Source organism: Phaseolus vulgaris, chromosome 6 (genome assembly GCF_051622355.1).
Source record: "Phaseolus vulgaris cultivar YP4 chromosome 6, ASM5162235v1, whole genome shotgun sequence".
Lineage (NCBI taxonomy): Eukaryota > Viridiplantae > Streptophyta > Magnoliopsida > Fabales > Fabaceae > Phaseolus > Phaseolus vulgaris.
This window is the reverse complement of record NC_143503.1, coordinates 22175818-22199650: the sequence shown is the minus strand read 5'-3', so window position 1 is coordinate 22199650 and position 23833 is coordinate 22175818. Positions and strand designations below refer to the sequence as shown.

Sequence of the window (23833 nt, the reverse complement as noted above, 5' to 3'; positions counted from 1 at the left end):
TATACTTCAATAAAAACTTATAAGCTCTTTATCAAGTAAACACACTTCAAATTCACACACACACACACATATATATATATATATATATATATTACATTATCAAGAATAAAATAAAACCAATAAAAAATATTTGCATAAATAAATTTATTTTTTATTTAAATTACTTAAAATACAGGAGTTAATTACGTCCTTATAACATAGAATATTAATTACTTTTATTTAACGATAATTTATTATGATTAAATTTTTATTGCAACATACTATTTTTTTATTAAGTTTAATAAAAAAAACTAACATGTAAAAATATTATATTTGTTGTGCTCTCTTTGAATTGAGAGATTATGTACATACTTTGAATAGAGAAATTCTGGATTTACTAAATTATATTTTTATAAAAATTACCCATTTGTACTTCATTAAAGTTGTCAATTTTATTTTTTATCAAATAATAAATTTATTCCTATTTGGTAAAAGGTAATAGTCTATACAAAGAAAAAACAGTTATTCAAAAGTATATGCCCTTTAATATAACAGTATAAATAAAATAATAAATAATAGTTTATAAACTCATACATTAAATTAAGTCATATTTAAACAAATAAAATACTTGCATGCAGTCACATAAATAATAAAACAATAAAGTATATCAATTATTAAGTAATAAAAAAAAATCATAGTTCATAAAACAAACACACACGAAGCATTTATTATTTGAATAATCCAAAAGATCATGTAGTTAAGACAGTTTAACATAAATTCTCAGAATACTCTCATGACATGCATCAACAAAACCCTAATATAATAAGAAATCTAAAAAGGAAAATTGTCTTCCAAGAAATATTTGTCAGTAAAAAATTTAATGCAATTTGTATGGTAACCTCAAAATGAAGTAACATTATATCTGTATCAAAATTAATCAGAAAAAAAAAAAGAGGTAAGGGATAAACCTATTGTACAACAAAATCCTCTTCTGTATACAACTCGTGGGACAAGAAGCAGGTGAAGGAAACAAAATCCACTGCAAAATGCCATATTCTGCAAGTACTAAGTATCCACCATTCTATATAAACCAAAACAAATGAACCTTTTTCTCATGGAACTTGCAACCTTCAAGGGTAATGTAGAATTGTCAAGCCAAATTCATTTTAGAAGAGTTATGCTACTTCTGTTGCAACAAGATATGAACAACTTTGTATCACTTAGCAGCAACCAAACTGGATGCAATTAAAGCTGAAACATTGCAAGCCAAATATGAGATGTGAATCCTTGGAAACTAAAGATCACCTTCCATTTACTCTAAGCACAGATATCTTCAACACTTCCAACCCCCAAAACAGTCAACATCCAAGGCTTTTCATTATGTCAGTCAGCTCTTTGATCACAGTTCCAGGATCAGCATGTGATCCGGAAAGGTTGATAGCATGATACTCCAACCCTTTCCACCGTGCAATATATTCAAAATGAGGGCGTCTGAATTGGCTGCTAATGATCTCCAGAATCACAGTTTTAGACAATGCAGATACTATATGAGTAAGACCAGCACCATGAGCGCCAATGATGACTGATGCATCTTGAATGGCTCGAACCTGATCCTTCATTGACATGTGCGCAAACAATCCGTTGACAAGGTTAATTTTACACCCTTTATAACTAGATACCCAGCTCTTCAAGGACTCAAAGACTTCTTGCTCGTTACTTAGTCGCGATTCAACTTTACCACCGTGGCGTGGATGAGCTAAATAATCTTCTCGGCGAACAAAGAGGACATTGTGTGCCAAGAGTGGTTTTCCACTACGGCGTATGTTTAAGGGTAGCCCAAATGCTGCTCTGATCATTTCTCCAAACTCAGAAAGGCGTGCAGTTTTGTGGTCATCAGGGTTTTGCCACAGTTCTTGTGCAGGAACTCCATGACAATCTATATCTTCTGTTAGTCCTTTAAACAATGATGTCTCATATCCCAAAGGTGAGAGAATAGCATGACGAAAACAAACGGAACCACTGAAGTTTTTGGCATATCTGAGGCTTGAGAATAAGGCCTTCCATGTCTCTTCAAGAGGAGACTGAACGTTTAGGAGGAAACTTGTAAATCAACTTGCAAATTTAATTATCTTGCAAACTCAAAAAAATGGTGTCCAACAAAAAACTAAACTAGTCATATTGTTAAGGCTGGTTGAAACTTGAAAGTTTAGAAGATTATATTTTGGATTGGTAAACCATGTATGTACCAAAATCTAAACACTCTTTACTAATACAAAATACCAAAACAATTGAACATGCTTTGGAAATACAAAAAATAAAAGAAGATGCTAAAAATAATTTTAAAAAAAACTAGGTCAATGTAACATTAACATCGTCAATTTTAAGATTATAGTTGATATTTAATTAATCTAAAGCTTCCTACCAAAAAGTTCAAGAAATCCAAAGGCATAGTACCACTATTGATTCTTTTTATTTAGACATGGAAACCAGCTTGGTCCAATCAATTCCTTATATGGAAGGAAGCAAAAAGCGTCCACATTATTGAAGAACATCCCAAGTTATCAATATCAACAATTACTTGTTAATTTCAAATTGGGTTACAACAATTACCTACATAGTTAATAACGTCTTAATTTCTTGACATTTATTTGTATTTCAAAATCCTAGATTTAACCTCCAACTTTTTGGGTGCTTAGTCAACAGCATCAAAGATACTACATGTTGTTTGCTTTTTGTGCTTTCGTAGGATGAAAAGCAACACCATTAGAATGTTGAAAGTAAATGAAAACAAATTGAGAAAACTGATAGTGCATACCATACAGTGGCCATCAACAAAGATCAAATGTGGTAGATTGGGCAGACCAGTGACTCTAGAAGAAACATAAGCACTGTACCAGTCTGTAACAGTATGAAAAAGATTAGCATACTCAAAACGTGTCACAAGAAGTGTTGGTTCCTCAATCCACTGCAAGAACAAACATTGTCGTCAAACTCGAGGGAAAATAAAATTGTTCAAAGAAAGATAACAATAAGGCAACAGAAAACTGTCAAGGTTATTAATTGTGAAAAATTAAAAGCTCAAACAAATAGAGTAAGTATACAGGGAATGATAAGCTTCATCAATTGAATATCTCATGCACATTCACTACAGAAGGAAAGGAATACTTGTATCTCTAAGGTAATCAAAGCACCTAAACTTGATCAGAATAAAAGATCTTACACAACTATTGCACATTAAAACCCCCCATTTGATCAGAAAAAAGCAAAACAAAACACCCTTAGTTCACCCCTAAAAGTGGACTCAATTAAATGAGTCTTTCAGACTCAGACAAGATATAATAAATTAATAACCAATCACCATAACAAATTTCAATTCAGAATCACCAAACACAAGGAAATCCACAATTGTCCCCGCTCAATCCAAGCACCACTCACAACCCTACAACTAAGGTTTTAAAGATCAGTTCAAAATCGCAACACCAAGGTTTTATGAGGTGTCTGGGTCTACAATTATGGCCAAATCAGTTACATTTATCTGCAACTTTCACAATATAAAGGTTTTGGCAAAATCGGTTACATTTATCCACAATTTCTCACAAAATCAAGTAACAAAGCCACAACAAACTAAAACCTTGCCTACAACAACTCAACCACTAAACAACAAACACCCACATGAACAAAAGCACAGAAGACCCGAATTTTCCACTCCCCTCACCTCATCACATTCAAAATCCTTCCCTCCCACGATCTTAATCTTGCCGATCAAGTCCCTCATGGTGTGCCTCGTGATCTCTCCCCTCGGTACAAACCGATCCAAAAATTCACGGTCAGCCAGAAACTCCCGGTCAACGAATTCACCCCCATCAAGCTCAAAAGCACCGTCTTGAAACGCCGGCAACTCCTCCTCCTCCCTCCGCCCAATCACTGCCGTTAGACTCTCCCCTCCCACCGACATGGCGATCCTCTCCGGCACCATGCGCAATCTGCCCCCCTCGCACACGGAGCTTCGGATAGTATCGCTGTGCCAACACCGGAACCACCCGGCGCCGTTTCGGGGGCGGAGGAGGTCACGGCGGTACGTGAAGCCGTTCCCGAAGTAGGCCTCGCAGGAGCGGAGAGGCGCGGTGGTGGCGCTCTGCGGCCAGGGTAGGTAAGAGGGGAGAATAGGCCATGGCTTTGAAAAGTGCGTTTGGTTGGAAATGGGTGTGAGATAGTTGTTAACATTCAAAGGAGAAGAAGATGATGACGATGAAGAAGAGGGTTTTGGTGAGTTGTAGTGGGTGAAGTAGAGGAAGAGAGACAAAGAGTTGAGGATGAAGAGGAACACGAGTGTTTGAACAAGCAAAGTTGTTCTTCTGTTCATGGCTTCTTCTTCTTCTTCTTCTTCTTCTTCTCTCTATTATCTCTCTTCTTTCTCTCTCCGCGGCAACAGTGTTCTGTTGTGTGTGAATTTATCAAAAACTAAAACAGACCAATGGGATGGTGCCATGGCAAATCGTGACGGAACTTGGACCCTCTTCTTTCTTTCCCAACTTTTTCTTCCAACAACAAGAAACAATACTATCTAAGGATAAAAGTCAAGCCTAAAATGTGTTTTTTACTATTTCTAAATCATAAATAGGTATTTTATGTTCATTTTTAAAATATTTTTAAGAATTTTGGGAATAGTTCCTCAATTGCAGATTGTTATAAAATTAGTGGGATGCAACTTATGAAATTTCTATTTTTCAGTTAAATCTTTTCAGATGTTTAGTATTTGAATATTCAAATTTCCCTTTTAATATAATATTAATTAATTAAATTATCTGTTTTTAACATTAATTACTTTTGTTTTGGTTTAAAGAATCACTAGTGGGATGTAATCTTGGAATCTCATATTTTTAAGTTGAATCTTTCCAAATGTTTAATAGATTAAAAATTTAAATTTCACTTTTAATAAATAATAATTAATTTTATTTTCTAATATTGAATACCTTTGTACTTGTAAATGTGAATAAATTTCAACATGTATTGCAAAGCACTCTCAACTCTCTAGCATAAAGTAATGTTAAATATGTAATGTTAAATATCAAGCAGAAAATAACGTTAAACATATTATTTAAGTTGATTATTATTTATACTTTAGTTAATATTTTCGATTTATCTTTGCCTTCATATTTTCACGTTTTTGTATCAGTTTAATTCATTGTCAATATATGAGTTTTACTCTTTTCTCTCTCTATGTCTTCCACTCATTCTCTCTCCTATTAACATGGTATCATGAGTCAACTTTTTTGACTCATGTCTTCGTCCCCAACCTCTTCTTCTTTCTCTACTATTTTTCTTTCCTCTTCTTCCACAATGACCTCTGTTTAGCAATTGACCACTTCCATAAGCCTTAAACTTGATGAAGATAATTTCGTTCTCTAACGTCATCAGGTTCTTGCCACTACTATACAGGACCTTAAACTCTTGAAGTTTCTTGAATTCGTCTCCTTCATCTCCTTCTTCTTCTTCCCCTTATCAATCGTCATATGCTTTTCTTCAATATCAACAACAAGATCAACTTATCATAGGCTAACTTCTTGCTTCAATGACTACACAAATGCTTACAAAATTTATGGGTTTGGATACTTCCGCACAAATCTTGAAATGTCTTCAAGAACAATTTTCATCTCATACGCGTGCCAAAATTCAGAAGATGAAGTTGCTTCTAAAGACTCCCAAGAATGAAAAAATGGTTTTTGTTTATCTTCACGATATTAAAATGGTTGTCAACATGCTTGCTGCAATCGGTGCCCCAATCACTATTGAAGATCACATTGAGAGTATTCTTAAAGGGTTACCAGAAGAGTACAATGAGTTTATTGTTGTTGTTATGTCTCGCATTGATCCTTACTTCATCAATAAGATTTAATCTCTCTTACTTTCCCAAGAAGAACGTTTTCATAGGTATAAACTTGCTCACTCACCCTTTCAAGCTAACACTACCTCCATTCACTCGCAATATCATCAAACCCCGTCTTTTCGTCCCTCTTTCAATCAATACTCTCGTGGTGGTCGTTTTCCACATAAACACTCAAGCATATATTCTCAATCTAATGGACCACGTCCTTTTCACCGTGATTCTTGGAACTTCTCAACTTCTGCATCCTAGAAACCTAACTGGGTTCACTGTCAATTATGTTCTAAAACTGGTCATAATGCACTTCAATGTTGGCACTAGACTGGTAAGCAATCTTCTTCGACGGTCACTGCTAACACATCTCAGTTTTCTACTCTCTCTCTCTTGATGATGGTTAACCATTGATTCTTGGCACACCCTCCACTATCGAAGATCCTCTCTGGTATCTGGACAGTGGGGCCTCTCACCATATGACACATGACCCAACTCTTTTTAGTGATAATCAAGAATATCAAGGTTCTGCAAATGTTAAGCTTGGCAATGGTGCAAGTATGGCTATCTCTCATATTGGTTCTACATCTTGTGTTTCTGTTGTCACTAACATTGTTCTTTGTTTACAAAATCTTTTGCATGTTCTTACGCTCAATAAAAAATTGTTAAGTGTTTCCAAATTTGCCAATGATAATAATGTTTTCTTTGAGTTTTACTCTGATTCTTGTTATGTTAAACATCAGGTAACCAAGCAAATTCTGTTTCAAGGCATCATTAAAGATGGTTTATATGTTTTTCCTGCTCTAAGATCATCTCCTTAATCTGCTAATTACACGTCTTTTAAATCTGAAAAACCTGCTCTGCATTTGTGGCACAACAAACTTGGACATTGCAGTTTTCATGTTGTCAAGAACATTTTAAATCAATGTAATATTGCTTGTACAGCTAAACCTGTTTTTTGTGATGTGTGTGTTCAAGGGAAAGCTCATAAACTTCCTTTTCCGTCTTCTACGTGTCTATACTTTTCTTTTACAATTAATATACATTGATATATGGGGTTATGCATCTATTAATAAACCACATATGTTTGGAGGTGTTCTAGAATGTTAGAATGAATTTTATTAAGTCTATTGATAGAGGGATGTAGGATGCCATAATAAATGAATCATTTATTCCTAAACATGTGGTTAATAATGATCTTGTAGAAAAACATTGATTTGATTTGTCTGAAATTGAAATCAAGATAGCTTGATATGATTGTATGGCAAAAAATATTATAACTTTTCCTTAAAAATATATTTTGTTATAAAATATCTAAAACATGTAATAGACCATCTAATTCATGTGTCCTAGATCGTCTAATGCTTACAAATCCTAAACCAACTAATAAATACGATTCATACATCGTCTAATGCATATAACTCTTAGATTGTCTAGTGCATACAATTCCTATATCGTCTAAGTAAATGAAATTAACTTTTTAATGCATTTGCATATTTTTCTCCATCAATATTCAATAAAAGTCATTCCCAAAAGAATTTTCAGATGATTAAATCTCTTTTCAACAAAAGGTTTTGTAAAGATGTTAGCAAGTTGATAGTCTATAGAGATGAATTGTAAAATCAACAATACTGTTTTACACACAATCTCTTATGAAGTGGTGTTTGATTTCAATATGTTTAGATCTAGAAGGAAAAAAAAATGAATTTTTAAACAAGTTAATATTAACACTATTATCACAGATAATAGGAATGTTAATCTCATAAACATTATAATTTCAAGATAATTAAATCCATAGCAATTGTAAAGAGCAACTACCAGCTTATATATATTTATCTTCTGTTGTGAAAAAAGCAATTGTACCTTACTTCTTAATCATGAGAGCTAATATTTATATAGATTGTATTATTAATTTATTATTTTCATAGTTTTAATTTGGTAAATAAAAATTTAATTTGATAATTGATCAATTTATTTGTGTTTATTTTTGGGAAAGTACTTTTTTTAATTAAAAAAAAATTAACTGTTTATGTATCCATTTAATTTTTACTTTTAAAATAAGTGGTTTATGTAAAATTACTCATTTAAAAAACAAGTAAACTGACCTTTTTATTTCTCTTTTTATATATTAAATAAAATGCTTCTTCAAAAACACACAATATGATATTTTATATTTAAATAGATATTACTAAAATTGAACACTTGGATTAAAAAGGTATAATTTTTAATCTTATCAGTACAAAACACTAATCAATCACCATTATTATTGTTTTTTGGGGGGCTAGAGCCATCATGGGCTTCATTCTCAACACTTTGCTTTTGTACTCCTTTTATACAAGGAAAAAGGTAGCAAGTCTTTAAACATTTAACATTTATGCTTAATTCTGGACTGTTTCTTTCTGCACCTCCGTACCTTTTTCTTTCACCTCCATAAATTTTCGAATTTCTAAAAATGTCTCTCTATAATATTCCAGATTACATAATCTGGAAGTCATTTTTCAAATTTATAATTAGCTTCCGGATTATGTAATCCAGAAACATTTTTTGAGATGCATGATTACTTTATGAATTACATAATCCAGAAGTCTTATTTAGTTTATGGATTATGTAATCCGGAAGTTTTTTTTAAATGTGTTTCGGATTACATAATCTGAAAACTAATCTATGGGGATAAAAAAAAGGATAAAAATGTATTTTATTATGTATGGAGGTGTGAGAAGATATGGAGGTGCAAGAAGAAACCGTCTTAATTCTATTGTGAATATTTACGATCTTCTAGGCCTAATGGAATTATTTGGCTGAAAATATAGATAGGGTTTCATTTTAAGTTAAAACCAACCAACTCTGTGTGAAATTTTAAGTTTCAACTACGGTGTTTTTTTTCATCAATATAGTTCATCTTTAAAAGTTTATAAATTTACTTGAAAAACATTTTATAAATGAGTTTTATAACATTTTTTTCTAACGTTATTTAACATTATAGCTATAAATTATTATTACCATCATCATTTATTATTGTTTTACTTTTTACCATTCATATTTTAAAAAAATTTACCTTTTATCTCTTTTTAATTCAAAAAAACTTGATGATGACATAAACATATATTGTGTGTAAATTTATATTTATTGGTTAGTTATTAGATTAATTTTAATAAATTAACTTTACTACTTTTTCTTCTCTTATCAATTATTTTTACCAAAACTCTAAAAGGATGTACAACAAAGTCTTGATTAATTTAGTTGCTGCTTACCATCATTAATTACTAGAACTTGGAATCTGAGATCTTTCCTAAACTAATTATTTTTTAACTGAGAAAAGGAACATAAAAATGCTTCATCTAATTTATTAATTTAATAATACATTGTGTATATGAGGGATTGCAATATTGATTAGGACTCATTCCTTGTTATGCAAAGCAACTAATGTGACTAAGGCTAATAAAATAAGATATAACAAAGATTAGTTAATTTTGTTTTCAGATCTCCAATCTCTTGCTTTCTCAAATCCGTTTGTAAAGTTCTCAAAATCATCAATGGTTTGGTCAATCTCTTCTTGAGTGTTCATCACAAAGGGTCCAGATTGCACTATAGGTTCCCCCAAAGGTTCTCCTCCAACCAAAATGAACCTAAGGAGCTTAGAAGATTTGTTCCATGCCTCTAGGCCATCACCATGACCAAGAAGAAGAATATGGTGAGAATTTGAAGGTTGAGATTTCATGCTTCCAAAGATACCCTCTCCTTCCAATATATACACAAAAGCATTCCAAGATTTTGGTATAGGTTGCTGCAAGTGACCTCCTGGTTTGAGAGAGAAGTCCAAGAACATGGTTGGAGTCCTTGTGAAGATTGGAGACTTTATCCCTACTGCTTCACCAGCTATAACTCTTACCTTCACACCATCATCATCCTCAGCTTCTGCTATGTCCTTACTCAACACTTCTTGATACCTTGGTTCAATCCTAATATCTCAGAACAGAAAAAAGTTATACAATTATAAAATCTTTTTAATTTATAAATAAAATAATTTCATTTATGGAAAACATTTATTTCATCTGTTTCATTTTTTAAGTGTATTTCTGAAAAAGTTTGTCCAAACCAATCTTTTAAGATAGAAAATATGAAAGAGAAAAGTTGAAAAAGTCTTCACAGATAATGGTAGATTTGGTATAATAATTATTTCATATCTTTCCCATTTATAACAAGACCAAAACTAGCATGAGAGAGTCTGAATCCTTTCTTAAACAAGGCCGAAAGCCAACTTAAACAGTGATGTTTTTGTGGCATCACAAGTAGTTCCAAAAAGCTATAGTGAGAAAAGTAGAGTACATCTACTATAATGGGTCACTCAAAACCTGACAAACTTTGAAACTAGAAGTGGCAATGTGTTGCCTTTATTATTGAAGTTACCATCATCACAGGGAATATGGATGAGAGGCACATATGCTTGCCATTTCAAACCGTTATGCACACTTGCATCACGTAGCTACTCAATACTTTAAAAGCACTTCTAGGAAATGGTCCATAATGGCATATGGCGGGAATCATGAGAAAAAGTGGCATGTGAAAGTAAGCAAGGTATATACTATTTCCAAAAGTAAAATTATATTTAACTTCTTTTTTCTTTGTAATGTTAGGAACCCCCTTTTGTCTCATTCATGGTAAGCATCATCCGAACTAAAGGATCATTCAATGACATAACAGTGATGACCAATGACGCAAAAAATATGTCATCTAATCCTCAGTCCAAGGCTAAGGCTGTAGTTTGAGAAACTCAGAAAAGAGAAAAGGTTAAAAGGTTTTGTCCTTGAAGGTTACTTCTAACACCCTTATTGTAGGATCTTTATCATTCAAATCTTATCCAAAGTGTGATAGGTAAGATTTAATGGTTTGTTTAAGGCACATTAATAAATATCTTCTTAGTATTTCTTTTCTCATGTTGCCTAATGAAAACTTTATTCCACTATATTTAAAATTGATCATTCAACCCCATATGACTATGTTAAATACCAGAGTTTCAGAAGTAATCTAAGTTCAATCCAATGAGAAAAAAAGGGGATTTATTTACTGACATTTTATATTTGGAAGCAAGGTTGATCCACAATTGAAGACCCTTTTGGGTTCCTTGAGCAACAGGCATTTCTGAGTGCACAATCCCTCTCCCAGCAGTCATCCATTGCAAGTCACCAGCTTCTACAGTCCCCCTGTGTCCTTCAAAATCTTCATGCGTGATAGCTCCCTGAAAGAGACCAAAGATTGTAATAATTATATGTACAAGCACAAGGGAAGGGACTTGCATAGCACCTTCACAAGTTTAGGCACAAGTTGGTATTCTAGAAGCAGAAACAAGACACTAGCATGTGGGGTCATTCTTGCCCTTTTGCTTATGTAACCAGCTTTTATGGACAATGTTTTCGTGGTTGTGTTCATATCTCACTAATTAATATGGCTGATTTGGCAACCGTTCAACTTATTTGTTGGCATATGTGAGTTGATAATATCTGATTAGAGTTCAAAACTTCAAATCAGAAAACCAAATCTTTAGGACATAGTTGATTCTCCTTTCATCTTTTTTTTTTTGGTTGTATATATGGTTGTTTTCTAAAATAATCAGAGGCTTCTTCTCATCAAAAGCTGTTAAGTTTTCAAAAATTTATTCAAATAAGTGTTTTAAAAACCAAATTATTGAAACAACTTAGATGCACTTTCATCTTCTTCTGATTTCTTCAAATGTTTTTGTTCAAGTGCTTAGAGGAGGCCTGATCAATAGTGTCATGTCATCTACTAGGAGCTATCTCTCATTGGTATATGTTAGAAAATAAAGAATTTTTTTCGAAAGAATAATGAAACAAGTCTTCAGTTTGCTTTTGAATTTAATTTTGTAAACCTGACCTTCATAATGGCCATTAGTCCATTAAAATAATATGTTCCTAACCTTAAAAGGGATTTATAAGTCAAATATCTAATCAAAAGATTGGTCCAATGATGGCAAACAGTTTTATGGGCAGCATGTGATGTTTCCCATTGAGAAAATTGAGCATGAAAGAAGAAGCTTGTCAATTGAAGCATTCAATTTTCTCTACCTGCAACATGTACGTGACTGTCTCAAAGCCTGTTCATGAAAAACATCACAAAGAATGAACATGGAGTCATTATAACTCATCAGAGAAAAATATCTCAATAACAAAAGAAAAAGGCCAATTTTCAAACCTCTATGAGGATGATCAGGAAAACCAGCAGGAGCAGTAACTGCAATGTTACAAAATTTTCACATTCTTAGAAAACGAAAAGCCACACACTTTTTCCTTGGAAGAAAACAGAGCAAAAAACAGAGACTCTCTCACCTGAGAATTCATCCAACATAAGGAAGGGATCAAAGTACTTGAGCTCAAACCTGATCAAACCCACTTAATAAATCAATTCAAAGATCACAACTTTGCATTGAGTGCAAACTTTTAATCCAAACTGAATAAAGGGTGGTGAAAATATTAATTTATTTTTTCCATTCTGTCTTATTGTCACTTACCTTCCTATGCTTCTTCTAACAACAGCTCCAACGCCCTCATGCTGAGGTCTAGCCAAGAATTTCTTGGCAACAAGACAAGGCTCATTAAAAAAACTGCAACCTTTTCTCAGTGGCATTTTGTGAAATGGTGCAAAACAAGAATCTTAGGTGGCTGAAAAGTGTGAGGAACAAGAGAAAATGCTTGAAGGTATATATAGGAAGGAGGAGTGGAGAATGAGAAAGAAAGAGAGAGAGAGTTACCCTTTGGAAAGGTCAAATGAATGAGAATGGAAGAGTATGTATGAAAGAAGGAAACTTTGGTTTGATGGTTATGAGTTTGTGTGAGCGTCAGCATAACGCAGTGATGATGTGCAGTTTGGGGGATCCATCTCAGCCATTACATGAGTGCCACGTGGCGTTGTTTTTGTTCAAAGTGAGAGCTCCAAGAAAAGGAAAAAAAAAAATCTTCTGCAGTGCTGTTTGACATGAAAATGAACAGCACCAAACAGACAGTGTAAATGTGGAAGATATGTTTCTTTTTCACATAAATATTAGTTAAAGTTTAACAGGAGGGATACATTGCTTTCAATCACTCAGAAATTAATACATTTAGCCTTTTCTTCAGTTAATTCACTGTTGTTGATGCAGATGGATGGATGTCCATTGGCAATTATTTGAGTTTAAAAGTTATGTTAAAACAAAATAAAGCTGCAACAAAAGGTTAAAACAAATAACAGTTTTAAATTTAAAATTAAAATTGTCTACAATTTTTAATTCTCAAAAAGTATAAAGAGTACTTTTTAAATCTAATGGAACATTATAAAATCTCATGTCATATATATCATATGTGTGATTTTCACTTATTTATAATATTATAATAACAAATAACTTTAAATTTAATCTAATTTTATTAGATTAATTTATAAAATAATATTTACACTTATTTATATATAATGAAATATCTTTATTTAATTGATATGAGATCTTCATTAATTAGATTGAAGTTACAAATTTTCGAGTGATGTATTCTTAATTTTTATTTTATTTTAAAATAAAAAATGTGATAATTGGTATGGTTGCCTTTTAATGAGTTATTCAAGATTTAGTAATGGGTAAATGGAAGAGAGTGAATAATTTAGGATAATATGAGATCGATTGATGATAATAACAAAAGGAAGAGAAAGATTGACATTGAATTTGAGTTATTTGAAGAATTGTTTAAAATAAAACTTTTTTTTATTTGTAGAATCTTAATCTTTGGTTTTAAAAATATAAAATATAAATATAGGTTTAATCCATATATTATGAAAACATTTTTCTCATTAACATTATCATCATCTTGTTATTATTGATTAAATTGTAAATTGTATGAGCACATCTAAGTATAGCGTAGACAAAATTTCATGAAGTTTAGATAACTACCTAAAGTTTAAATGAAGTTAAGTCAAATGATAGATAAAGTTACGTTACACAAAGTCTAAAGGGTACTAGATATAGTTTATTCACGAACTCAGTTGACTAGAAGTATAAAAGAGACTCAATGTTATCTGAAGATAAGACGAAGTTTAGAAGACATCAAATTGAGAAGTAAATGTAATGTACACATATATATCACAAGATGCAATTTGAATTGTTCAACGATTTACTTGTCATCAATGTTGGCATTCCTAATATGATTTTTACATAATGGATCAACTTTGAGTTGTATGGTCACTTTGGTAATTTGGTAATGCTAGTATTATAAAGGGATTTCAAAGAATAAGTTATCATGCACATAACTATTTGAGTGATTAAGAAAACAAGTATTAGCCTAAAGACAATCACACTCCAATACAACACTATATAAGAACAAAGATCAACATGCGACCTACACTGATTGTATTCTAGACGACTATATAGAAGCTTTCCTATACATAAATTATTAAGATTTCTAACTTATTCTTCATAAATCTATTGTTGCACATACAAGTATTTACGTAAAGCTTCTGAGTATTATATCGTAAGATCATTTGCTAAATGACTTAGAGAGAGTAAGTTTTATTGTAAAACATTCATTGTGTAAAATTATTATCACATATAAAGAGTGTTAATAGATTATATCCCCTTTAATATAAATTTTTTTATAATCATTTTCAAATAACTTTTGTTATAAAGTTAAGAGTGACATTTGGTACTCGAAAAAGTTAAATTAACTTAGTAATTAAAAAATATTCATGTTTAATCTCAAGGGGATAAATAAATGGTAAGAAGTGACAATATATAATACTGTAATCAAGTTTTATTTATGAAACTATTTACAAAATTGGTAAAAGAGGATTGAATGTGATATTATATATTTACTGGTCTTTTAGCTTATTTGATCTTAACAAAAAAATTTACAAAATATTTGTGAACTATTTTTAAAACATTAAACATTTCCTATTGAATGTTTAATTAAATAGGACAAAAATATATAAAATTAAAAATAAGAAGAGGCATCTTAACGTTATACACAAAAATATCACAAAAAGAGCCTAGAAAGTTACTTAGATTATTTTATCAATATTTTATTAACATTTATATTTATATTCATATTTATTATAATTAGAAAATAATATTAAAATAATAAAGAGATATATCTAACTTTCTACTTCTTTCTTCCTTTTTTTTCCTTTTCTTTCATTTTCGATCTCAATAAATTCAAAAGGAATACCAATTATTTATTTTTTTTAACTATAATCTTTATGTTAATCATAACTGTCGTTACATGAAAAAATTTATTAAAAAAAAAAAGTATGAAATGACTAGATCAAAACACATGCATAAGGAATAATTTCAAATAATTTCAAATCTTGATGAACATAGAAACTTAACACCTTTTAAGAAAGAACCTAAAGAATAACACTTTATTATAGTTATTATCATATTTTTTATTATTATCATAATAACTAAAATTATTATTATCATTATTTATGATTATTAATCTAATATATATTATTATACTACAAGAAAAATCATTAAATAGAGATTAATTTTAGAGAAAAAAATAATTAACAACTATATTAATTAAATTATATATTATTTTAAATACTAAACAAATATTGATATCTAAAGTAATTTAATTTTTAATATTTATAAATAATTTCTAAATTGATATTTAATTAGTTACCAACTTGAGAATCTAATTAGTTGGTAGCCAAAGTTTTGGTAGCCAAAATTTTGGCTACCAAAACTTTAAATATTAATATTAATTAAATATTAATTTAGAAACTATTTATTAACAATATAAAGTACTTTAAATATCAATAAATTTTTTATATCTAAAATAGTATATAATTTAATTAATATAATGATTAATTATTTTTCTCTCTAATATTAGTTTCTATTTAATAATTTTTTTATAATATTATAAATAAAAATGTTAGTTTTATAGAACTCTTGATTTAACTATTTTAATAAAAAACTAATATGTTTGTAATTAAATGTTATAAAAAAATTATTGAATAATAATAAGAATTGTAATATAGGTGTAAAAAATGTCAAATTATAATTATCCTATTATAAGTGGGCTACAATCATTATATCTACTATATTAATATTATAATAATAATAATAATAATAATAATAATAATAATAATAATGCAGCCACCTATATTATTATTATAATGATTACCATATAATTATTATTATATTAAAACTCTTAATATTTTAAAAAAAATCTTATAATAATTTTTTTTACTTAGTCTATTATCTATTAAACATATATTTTTTTATTAATAAAAGTTTTCATGTTAGGCATCATTATGCAATTTGAGATCTCAACTATGCTGACACTTAAAGTAACAACAATTATCTATCATCACATGAAAATATTATTTTTTTTAAAACAAAAAATACAAACATATGGAAGAACTCGACCAAAACTTGCATGTTAATAAAAACGATACATAGGTAGACTATACTTATTCATAAAGAATTCTAAGAACAGGCTAGATGGAAGCCTATTATACGAATGAAATTATTCTATATGAATAAATCCTAAATTAGTCAATTTATCAGCACACACATTCTCTTTACAAAAAATATGTACAAAAAAGTACATTAACGACGGTTAAAAAAGACATATAAAGATGATTCCCAAACCGTCGTTATTGCAAGCGACGTTATAAAGTAAACATTTTTAACGACAGTTGTGAATCGTCGTTATAAACAACTTTTAAAGACGGTTCCCATGGAAACCGTCGTTATATGTAGGACTTTTAACGACAGTTCCACGTGAAAATATGTGGGTTTAAAAATAAATAAAAAATTGTTTTTTAAAAAACCTTAAACCTGCATAAAATATCCAATTCCAGAAAATCAAAACATTTCAAATCATATTTTAAATATAAAAATTACATATAACAAATTATAACATTCTACACAAAGTTTTCCTAATATATGAAAAAGTATGTCATTCTAATGATTTATCTATATTAAGGTGTTATACATGGTTACAAAATACTTTGACCATGTTGTTCTCACATACTCCAATGCTTCTGAATCTGTACATTTGAAATTTTTTGAATTAGTGCATGAATAATAAACCCCGAATTTTAAAGTGTTTATTGTATTGAGGTATTACCTGATCCCAACCTTTATTAATTACAACTTGAACAATAGTCAACATCCACTAAATAACATAATAACCACACTCATAACTTCTGGATTGCTTGTTGGATTGCATGTGAAAATAAATGAGTGAGATACATTAAATTGAGTGAAAAAATATAATTTAAATACCTTAAGGTACATCCAAGTGAGTCTTTGTGCGTTTGCACTTCTCCCACTCAACATGTTATATCCAAAGCAAGAACTAAAATAATAAGATTTCATGTTAGAATACATAACATTGTATAATGTATAAGTAATAATAAATGTTAAATGAAACTGTCGTACCTATCTATAATGTGATTAAAATAGGTAGGGGGGTTTTTATGCAAAGAGCAAAACCATGTAGCGATATGATCTTGAACAGATATGATCAATAGTTGCCAATGACACCTGTATAACAAATCAGTTAGTTTCTCTTATGTCAATAATTTAGTATAACTTATTTAATAAATAAGGACTTACTCGTGAATGTACGCAGTAAAATAAATTTGTTTTCCTCCATTCTTTAAGGCAGTGGGGATGCATTTTTGTGTTTCTGACTTTTTGTTTCCAATTAATTAAATGAGTTAAGGGTCTAAAAACCCATATATATATTGTGTTTCCCCTCATTGAAGCATAATCCACAAATATACCTAAATTTCAATAAGTTAGTACTAATATATTTAATAAATCAAAAGTATAAAGATTTTAATATTTTTATATCATCCATAATTGTAGAACTGTTATGTTAATATCTTGATCTCCGGATGCAAGGTCCAACAAATTATACATGTGAATGTACAACGGTACATCACTATGCCTCCCAAAAATATTGACATCCCATGCATTCAATATGTAATCATTAAAAAATAAAATCAAAATTGTCGAAGGTTGGACACCTCCGGACTCAAAACCAGTGCGTTCAATATGTCAAAACAATATATAATCATTAAAAACTAAATCAAAATTGTCGAAGGTCGGACACCTCCGGACTCAGAATTAGTTCGTTCAATATATAGAAACAATATCTAATCATTAAAAACTAAATTCAGATTGCCGAAGGTCGGAAACCCTCAAACTCAGACTTAGTGCATTCAATATATAAAATCAATATCTAACTCAAAACAAACACTTTCAAAATATAGTTACTAATATTTAATATATAATTAAATAATAAATAAAAATATATTAACCTCAAAAGTGAAATGAAGTTGAAAAGAAACTCGCGCGTACGAGCAGGAACTTTATTAACGAACGGGGCAACAGTGGTCTTCGCAGGCGACACGAGCGCAGGCGGCGCTGATGCAGTGGGCCAGAGGCGCGGGGCGCAACGGCGTGGGGCGAGCGACATTGGGGCGCAAGGTGAACGGTGCTGGGGCGCGGGTCTTGACAGAGCGGTCACGGGGTTTGACGGAGCGGTTGCGTGACGTGACAGCAAAGGAAGAATGGTGGCATGAAGGGTGACCTGTGAACGGAGTGGGCAAGGAGTGAAAGAAGAAGGAAAAGTGAGTGTGAAAATGAAGGGGAGGCAAAAAGTGCTGGTGCTGAAAAATAAAAAAAAAATATCACCTTTAACGACGGTTCTGTGAGAATCGTCGTGGAAACCCCACTTTTAACGATGGTTCTGGTGCGAACCGTCATTGTATCCTCATGCGTCCACCTTAACGGCGGTTGTCGTTAAAAATGCCAAAAAAAATTCAAAAAAATTATGAAACTGCCACCGTCTTGCTTATTACGATAGTTGTTTCCAAACCGTCTTTAAAAGGTGTCGTTAATGAAATATTTTGTACTAGTGGGACAACCCTAAATCTGATTTTCTCACAATAATTAAGACAAGTATTTCAATCTATTAAACATATATTAAACTTTTGTTGTTAGACACAATTAAAAATAAATAAATTCAATACATTCATTATATTATTCATAAACTTTCATACATTTTTTTTTATAATTTTATGATATTTATCATAATCAAACAAATTTATTCTTTAAATAATTTCCATTTAAATCTTAAATTCACCACCTTAAACCTACTCTCTAGTCAAAACATAAGCTTAATATTTACAATGAAAACTCTTATATATTTTGAAAAAAATATATAAAATGAAAGTCTTTATTAATTGTTGAGATAGCCACAGAGATACTCTAATGAAATCAAAGTCACATCACATCTTTCATGATCAACTGTAGAAAGGCACATGATGGAGGGAAATAAAAAACATTGAAGATTGTTTCTAAGAAGTCTATGGCAGTCACCTTCAACTCAGTTAACTCAACAAAATACCTTTCATGAATTTCAATATTAGAATAACCATGACGATAAGCTTACGTGATAAAGCTCAAGAATTCAGTTTACATATAATTTTGTACTTTAATTATATTTTTAGTTTCTAAGATTTAAAATGATTTGATTTTGGTTTTTCATATTTAAAAAAATTATAGTTTTGTTTTTAAAATTAAATTAAGGGGTTATGAGTAATTTAAAATTTTAATTTAAATCCCAAAGTTTACACTTTAAACATTGAAAAAATTGTTTTAGTTTCTTAAATTTAGTGTTTTAGAACTGAAAATATATTTTTTTCTTATTTTGAGAGACTAATTTATTTTTAAATTTAAGAAACGAAAGCTAGAAATACCACCATTTTTCAAAGATTAATTTCTTTTTACCAAACTATGGTTTGAATTTATCAAATTATTAACAAAAATTGTACTACGATAAAGTAAGTCGTAGTTACTTATACAAGACATGTAGAAATTTTCTTATTTTAAAAAAATTAATAAAATCCTGATCAGTGTATTTTTTATTTTTAAATATTATATTAATTTAATAGTATAGTAAGCTAAGTTACACTACTAACTTATTAGCTTTTATCCCATAGGTTGTAGTGCGTATCAAACATATATTTCTAAAATTGTTCGTATATGATATTTTTGGAATAACTTTTCACTATTAAAAAACTAATAATTTTAAAGAAAAAATAATTAATTATTATATATTAAATTAGATAATATTTTATTAACTAATATTTAATTAATTTTTATTAATAATAAACAGTTTTTAAATTAGCATCTAAATACTAATTTAGAAACTATTAATAATTTTTTATTAAATAAAATTTAATTTAATTATTAATTTTTTTTTAAATTAGTTTTTATTTAATATTTTTTATAATATCTATTTACATTTACATTTAGTTATATAATTTAGTGTAAGAATAAGATGGAGCTAAAGTGCCCCCCACAATCATAGATTTTTAGACTAATTTAAGGTGTATATTATATATACATGAAAACAGTTTTTGATAAAAAAATTCCTAAACTTAAGGTTATTTTTTGTAAATATATATTAAATAAAATAGTAAATATAATTAAATTAAAATAATCAAATATTAATAATTAATAATTGAAAAATATAAATGTAACCATTATAAAAGTAATTTCATTAATTTGAAATTTAAATTAATACTTTTAAAATCATTAATATGTTAAAAAAATAAACGTATAGTTATTTTTAAAATGATTTTATATATATATATATATATATATATATATATTTAGATGTGTTATCTTACCTATATTTGTTAATTAAAACATTAATTTAATCTTGAATCGTTATATTTAAAAATCATTATATTATAATATACAATATCAACATTGCTAAAATTTGTCTCGGAAAAAATGAATTAACTTATATTAATATTAGCATAAATTAAATATAAATTAATTTATAAATTTGTTTTATTTTTTTTATGTATTTTATAGTAATTACTAAGATATACTCAAGAACTATAAACTTAAATTTGTTTGTTTTCTTATAAATTCAAAATGACTTCCAATATTACTTACATTTATTAATGACTGTGCTTCCAAAAAACCACATATTGTGCATCAATCTTTAGAAAGCTTTTTAATAATATCATTCATGTATAACTATTTATTCTTTCTAACAACATTGTTTCGATATTAGTGAATTAAATATAATATTTTATACATTTTTTCTAGATTTGACTTATATATTCATATTATAATTAATGACATTGAATGAGATATTTTATTTATTTAAGTTATAATACAAATTTTTGGAAAACTGAAAAATATTTGTTAGATTTAGGTGTGAAGGTTAAACAAATTTATCAACAACTTATTACTATGAAAATCATTAAATAAAAATTAGTTTTAAAAATTTAAAATAATTAATTATTAACTAAATTAAAGACTATTTTATAGACTAACTAAAAAATAATTATTGATTTTTAAATTGGTATCTAATTAGCTATCAAATTTAATCTACCAAATTTTGAATTTAAATAATCGATAGTTAAAACCTTGGTAGCTAATTAAATATCAATTTAAAAATTATTTATTAATAATAGAAACTAATTTAAGAACTAATTTTTTTTTTCTTTTCTAAAATAGTTTCTAATTTAACCAATATAACGACTAATTATTTTTAGTTTCTAAAATTGATTTTTATTTAATAATTTTTTTAGTGTATGTTTTATGGCTAATAAAACTATTTAGTTGTTATTAAAGTACTTATTTATGTTTTTATTATCACATGATAATATTTGTGAAAATCTTCCATGGAAGTTTAACCCGTTATAGGAAAAAATATATGTTTTTCAGAGATGAGATTAGTCAAGGAAATATGAATCAAAATCGACAAACTTTTTATTATTATCAGACAATATAAAGAACTTTGTTTTAATTAAATCATTTTCTAATTTAAAATCATAATTTTGTCATTTTTAATACTAATTTATCTCTATTCTAACATTTATGAGTAAGACTAAATTAATTTAATTTTTAGAATAAGAATATATTAAAATCTTAATATATAAAAGTAAGGAAGTGCTGGAAGATCCAATATGAATTTATTAATAAATTTTAAAATGAAATTCTAAATCCTAATTTAACAATGACGTCTATAAATAGAAATGTTTATTTCTTAATTCATTTTAAAATTTATGGTTTACTTTTTTTTTTTCTTTCTGTATGTTTTTTTTTTTATTATTTTAAAGGAATTTCTAATAGTTAGATTATTGTGAAATTGAGTTCTTGAAAAGCTAGTTAAGTAAAGATTGTTTTGGACCGATCAAAACTTGGCTGTGATAAGTAGTTTTATTCTTGCTTGTGTCTTAAGTTCTTTTCTTTTTCCTTTTCTCTTCTTAACTAGATGGTTAATAGGAGATTTAAGGGTGTAAGATTTTTGAAAACTTATTTGGATTGTCGGATATGTTTTTCTAAGAGGTTGTGGAAATGTTTTTCTAATAGATTGTAGGGTTAAGGTTATTTGGATTGTTGGAGATTTTTTTTAAGAGATTGTTGGGTTAAGGCATGCTTCAATTCAGATAAATGGAGTAATTATGAGAATTTTGATGATTGTTTTTGGGAAGTATTAATTATATGAAAGTTGATAATATGTGAATTATGTGTTAGTTTAATATGATTAGATGTATATGGTTATTGTTGGTGTTGAGAAAGATTTTAAAATGTTGTTATTTGGGGTTGCTCTTGAGCTAGATGTCGTTAAAGCAATGTGCGGTCGTTCATGCGATGCCAAAACTGTATGCAATCATTGTATTCACCAACTTAAGTAGCATGAAGTGTTGGTCACTCAAGCATTGTGATGGTTGCTCAAACGACATGCTATATAGCTCAAGCGATAACTTGTAGCTCGAGCAAGAGAGATGTCGAGATGATTTTCTCTCCTCAAGAAGAATATTGCTCAAGTGTGGGTTTGGGTTCTCAAGTGTTGGTTTGGGTGCTCAAGCGATATGTTTGGTCACTCAAGTATTTTGTATAGGACACTCAAGTGAGGCTAAGACGGTGTATATGTGTTATGAATGTATGGTAGTGCGTGACACGTGGTTTTGGGCGCTCAAGTCGTGGAGACAAGTCAAGCTGCAAAAGGCGGTGGAAGAATTCCCTAGAACTTGTTGGATTTGATTCCATTAAGTAGGTGTTGCTTAAGCATTGGTTGTAACATTCAAGTGAAGAAGCAACAAGGTGTTAGCACGATCTGTTCAATGACAAGTGTCAAGCGTACAATAACAAGTAGTGAGTAATCATTAAATTAATGTTTTGGAAAGCATTAATCATATGAAAGGTGATAATATGTGAATCATGTGATAAAATGTGAAGTTGTGAAGATATTCTTTGTTATTGAAGAATATATATATGTTAGTTTAATACGATTAGATGTATATGATTATTGTTGGTGTTGTTAATATATTTAATTTTCTATTTTAAGTTATTGGACTTTGTTTATTTGACCCAACTTTCCTTTTCTGTTTCAGCTAGGTCTTAATCTTTTTCTTATATATACACCATGTATTTTACTCTCTAATATACAAGTGAATAAAAGTTTCTTTTATATTTATTTTTCTCTACAATTAGGGTTCATCAAAACCTCTCTTTCTTCATTACGATTACGTGCGATTACGTACGCTACATTAGCATCACATCAGACAAGGAATATTCATCTTCATTTACTGTAATATGGTATAAGAGCTCTTCGAATGAAGAGTTCTGCTACGTTTCTCTCTGATTTTTATTTCCCTATTTGCTGTTCTTGGTTTTTTTTTTTTCTGTTCTCTTTCAAAATCTTGATTGGTTTTAAAAATCTTTTAGGCAATGTTTAATGAAAACCCTAGTCTTCATAGTCTTAATAGTAGTCACACTATTACATGCAATTTTTGTGGTAAATATGGTCATACTAAGGCTGTTTGTTTTCGCAAAGTGGGTTTTCCTTCTGGTAATGTTAAAACCTCAAAGTTTTCTTTTACTAGAAAAGTATGCACTTTTTGTAATCGTCTTGGTCACACTGTTGACACCTGTTATAAAAAGCATGGGTTCGCTCCTGG

General features: G+C 29.3%; 2 protein-coding genes across 2 annotated transcripts; both read right to left on the bottom strand.

Moving 5' to 3' along the window:
- Positions 1–840: 840 nt before the first annotated feature.
- Positions 841–4569, bottom strand: XYLT (beta-1,2-xylosyltransferase). The gene is made up of 3 exons (XM_068638911.2): positions 3695–4569; positions 2795–2944; positions 841–2060 (listed from the first exon to the last, which is right to left on the bottom strand). The coding sequence occupies exons 1-3, from the start codon at positions 4340–4342 to the stop codon at positions 1338–1340; spliced, it is 1521 nt and encodes a 506-aa protein (XP_068495012.1). The 5' UTR covers positions 4343–4569; the 3' UTR covers positions 841–1337.
- A 4604-nt stretch (positions 4570–9173) lies between these two features.
- On the bottom strand, positions 9174–12659 carry LOC137831292 (pirin-like protein). Its single transcript, XM_068638910.2, has 6 exons — positions 12378–12659; positions 12196–12245; positions 12062–12100; positions 11935–11963; positions 10924–11090; positions 9174–9813 (listed from the first exon to the last, which is right to left on the bottom strand). Exons 1-6 carry the CDS (start codon positions 12491–12493, stop codon positions 9315–9317), a joined length of 900 nt encoding a protein of 299 aa, XP_068495011.1. The 5' UTR covers positions 12494–12659; the 3' UTR covers positions 9174–9314.
- Between the last annotated feature and the right edge of the window lie 11174 nt (positions 12660–23833).

Coding starts and splice junctions, on each gene's coding strand:
- XYLT (XM_068638911.2), bottom strand. CDS start 4,342: ATGAACAGAAGAACAACTTTGCTTGTTCAAACACTCGTGTTCCTCTTC. Junction 2,945..3,694: donor AGGATTTTGAATGTGATGAG/GTGAGGGGAGTG, acceptor TTGTTCTTGCAG/TGGATTGAGGAACCAACACT. Junction 2,061..2,794: donor TTGTTGATGGCCACTGTATG/GTATGCACTATC, acceptor CTAAACGTTCAG/TCTCCTCTTGAAGAGACATG.
- LOC137831292 (XM_068638910.2), bottom strand. CDS start 12,493: ATGCCACTGAGAAAAGGTTGCAGTTTTTTTAATGAGCCTTGTCTTGTT. Junction 12,101..12,195: donor TATGTTGGATGAATTCTCAG/GTGAGAGAGTCT, acceptor GTAACATTGCAG/TTACTGCTCCTGCTGGTTTT. Junction 9,814..10,923: donor CTTGCTTCCAAATATAAAAT/GTCAGTAAATAA, acceptor CTGAGATATTAG/GATTGAACCAAGGTATCAAG.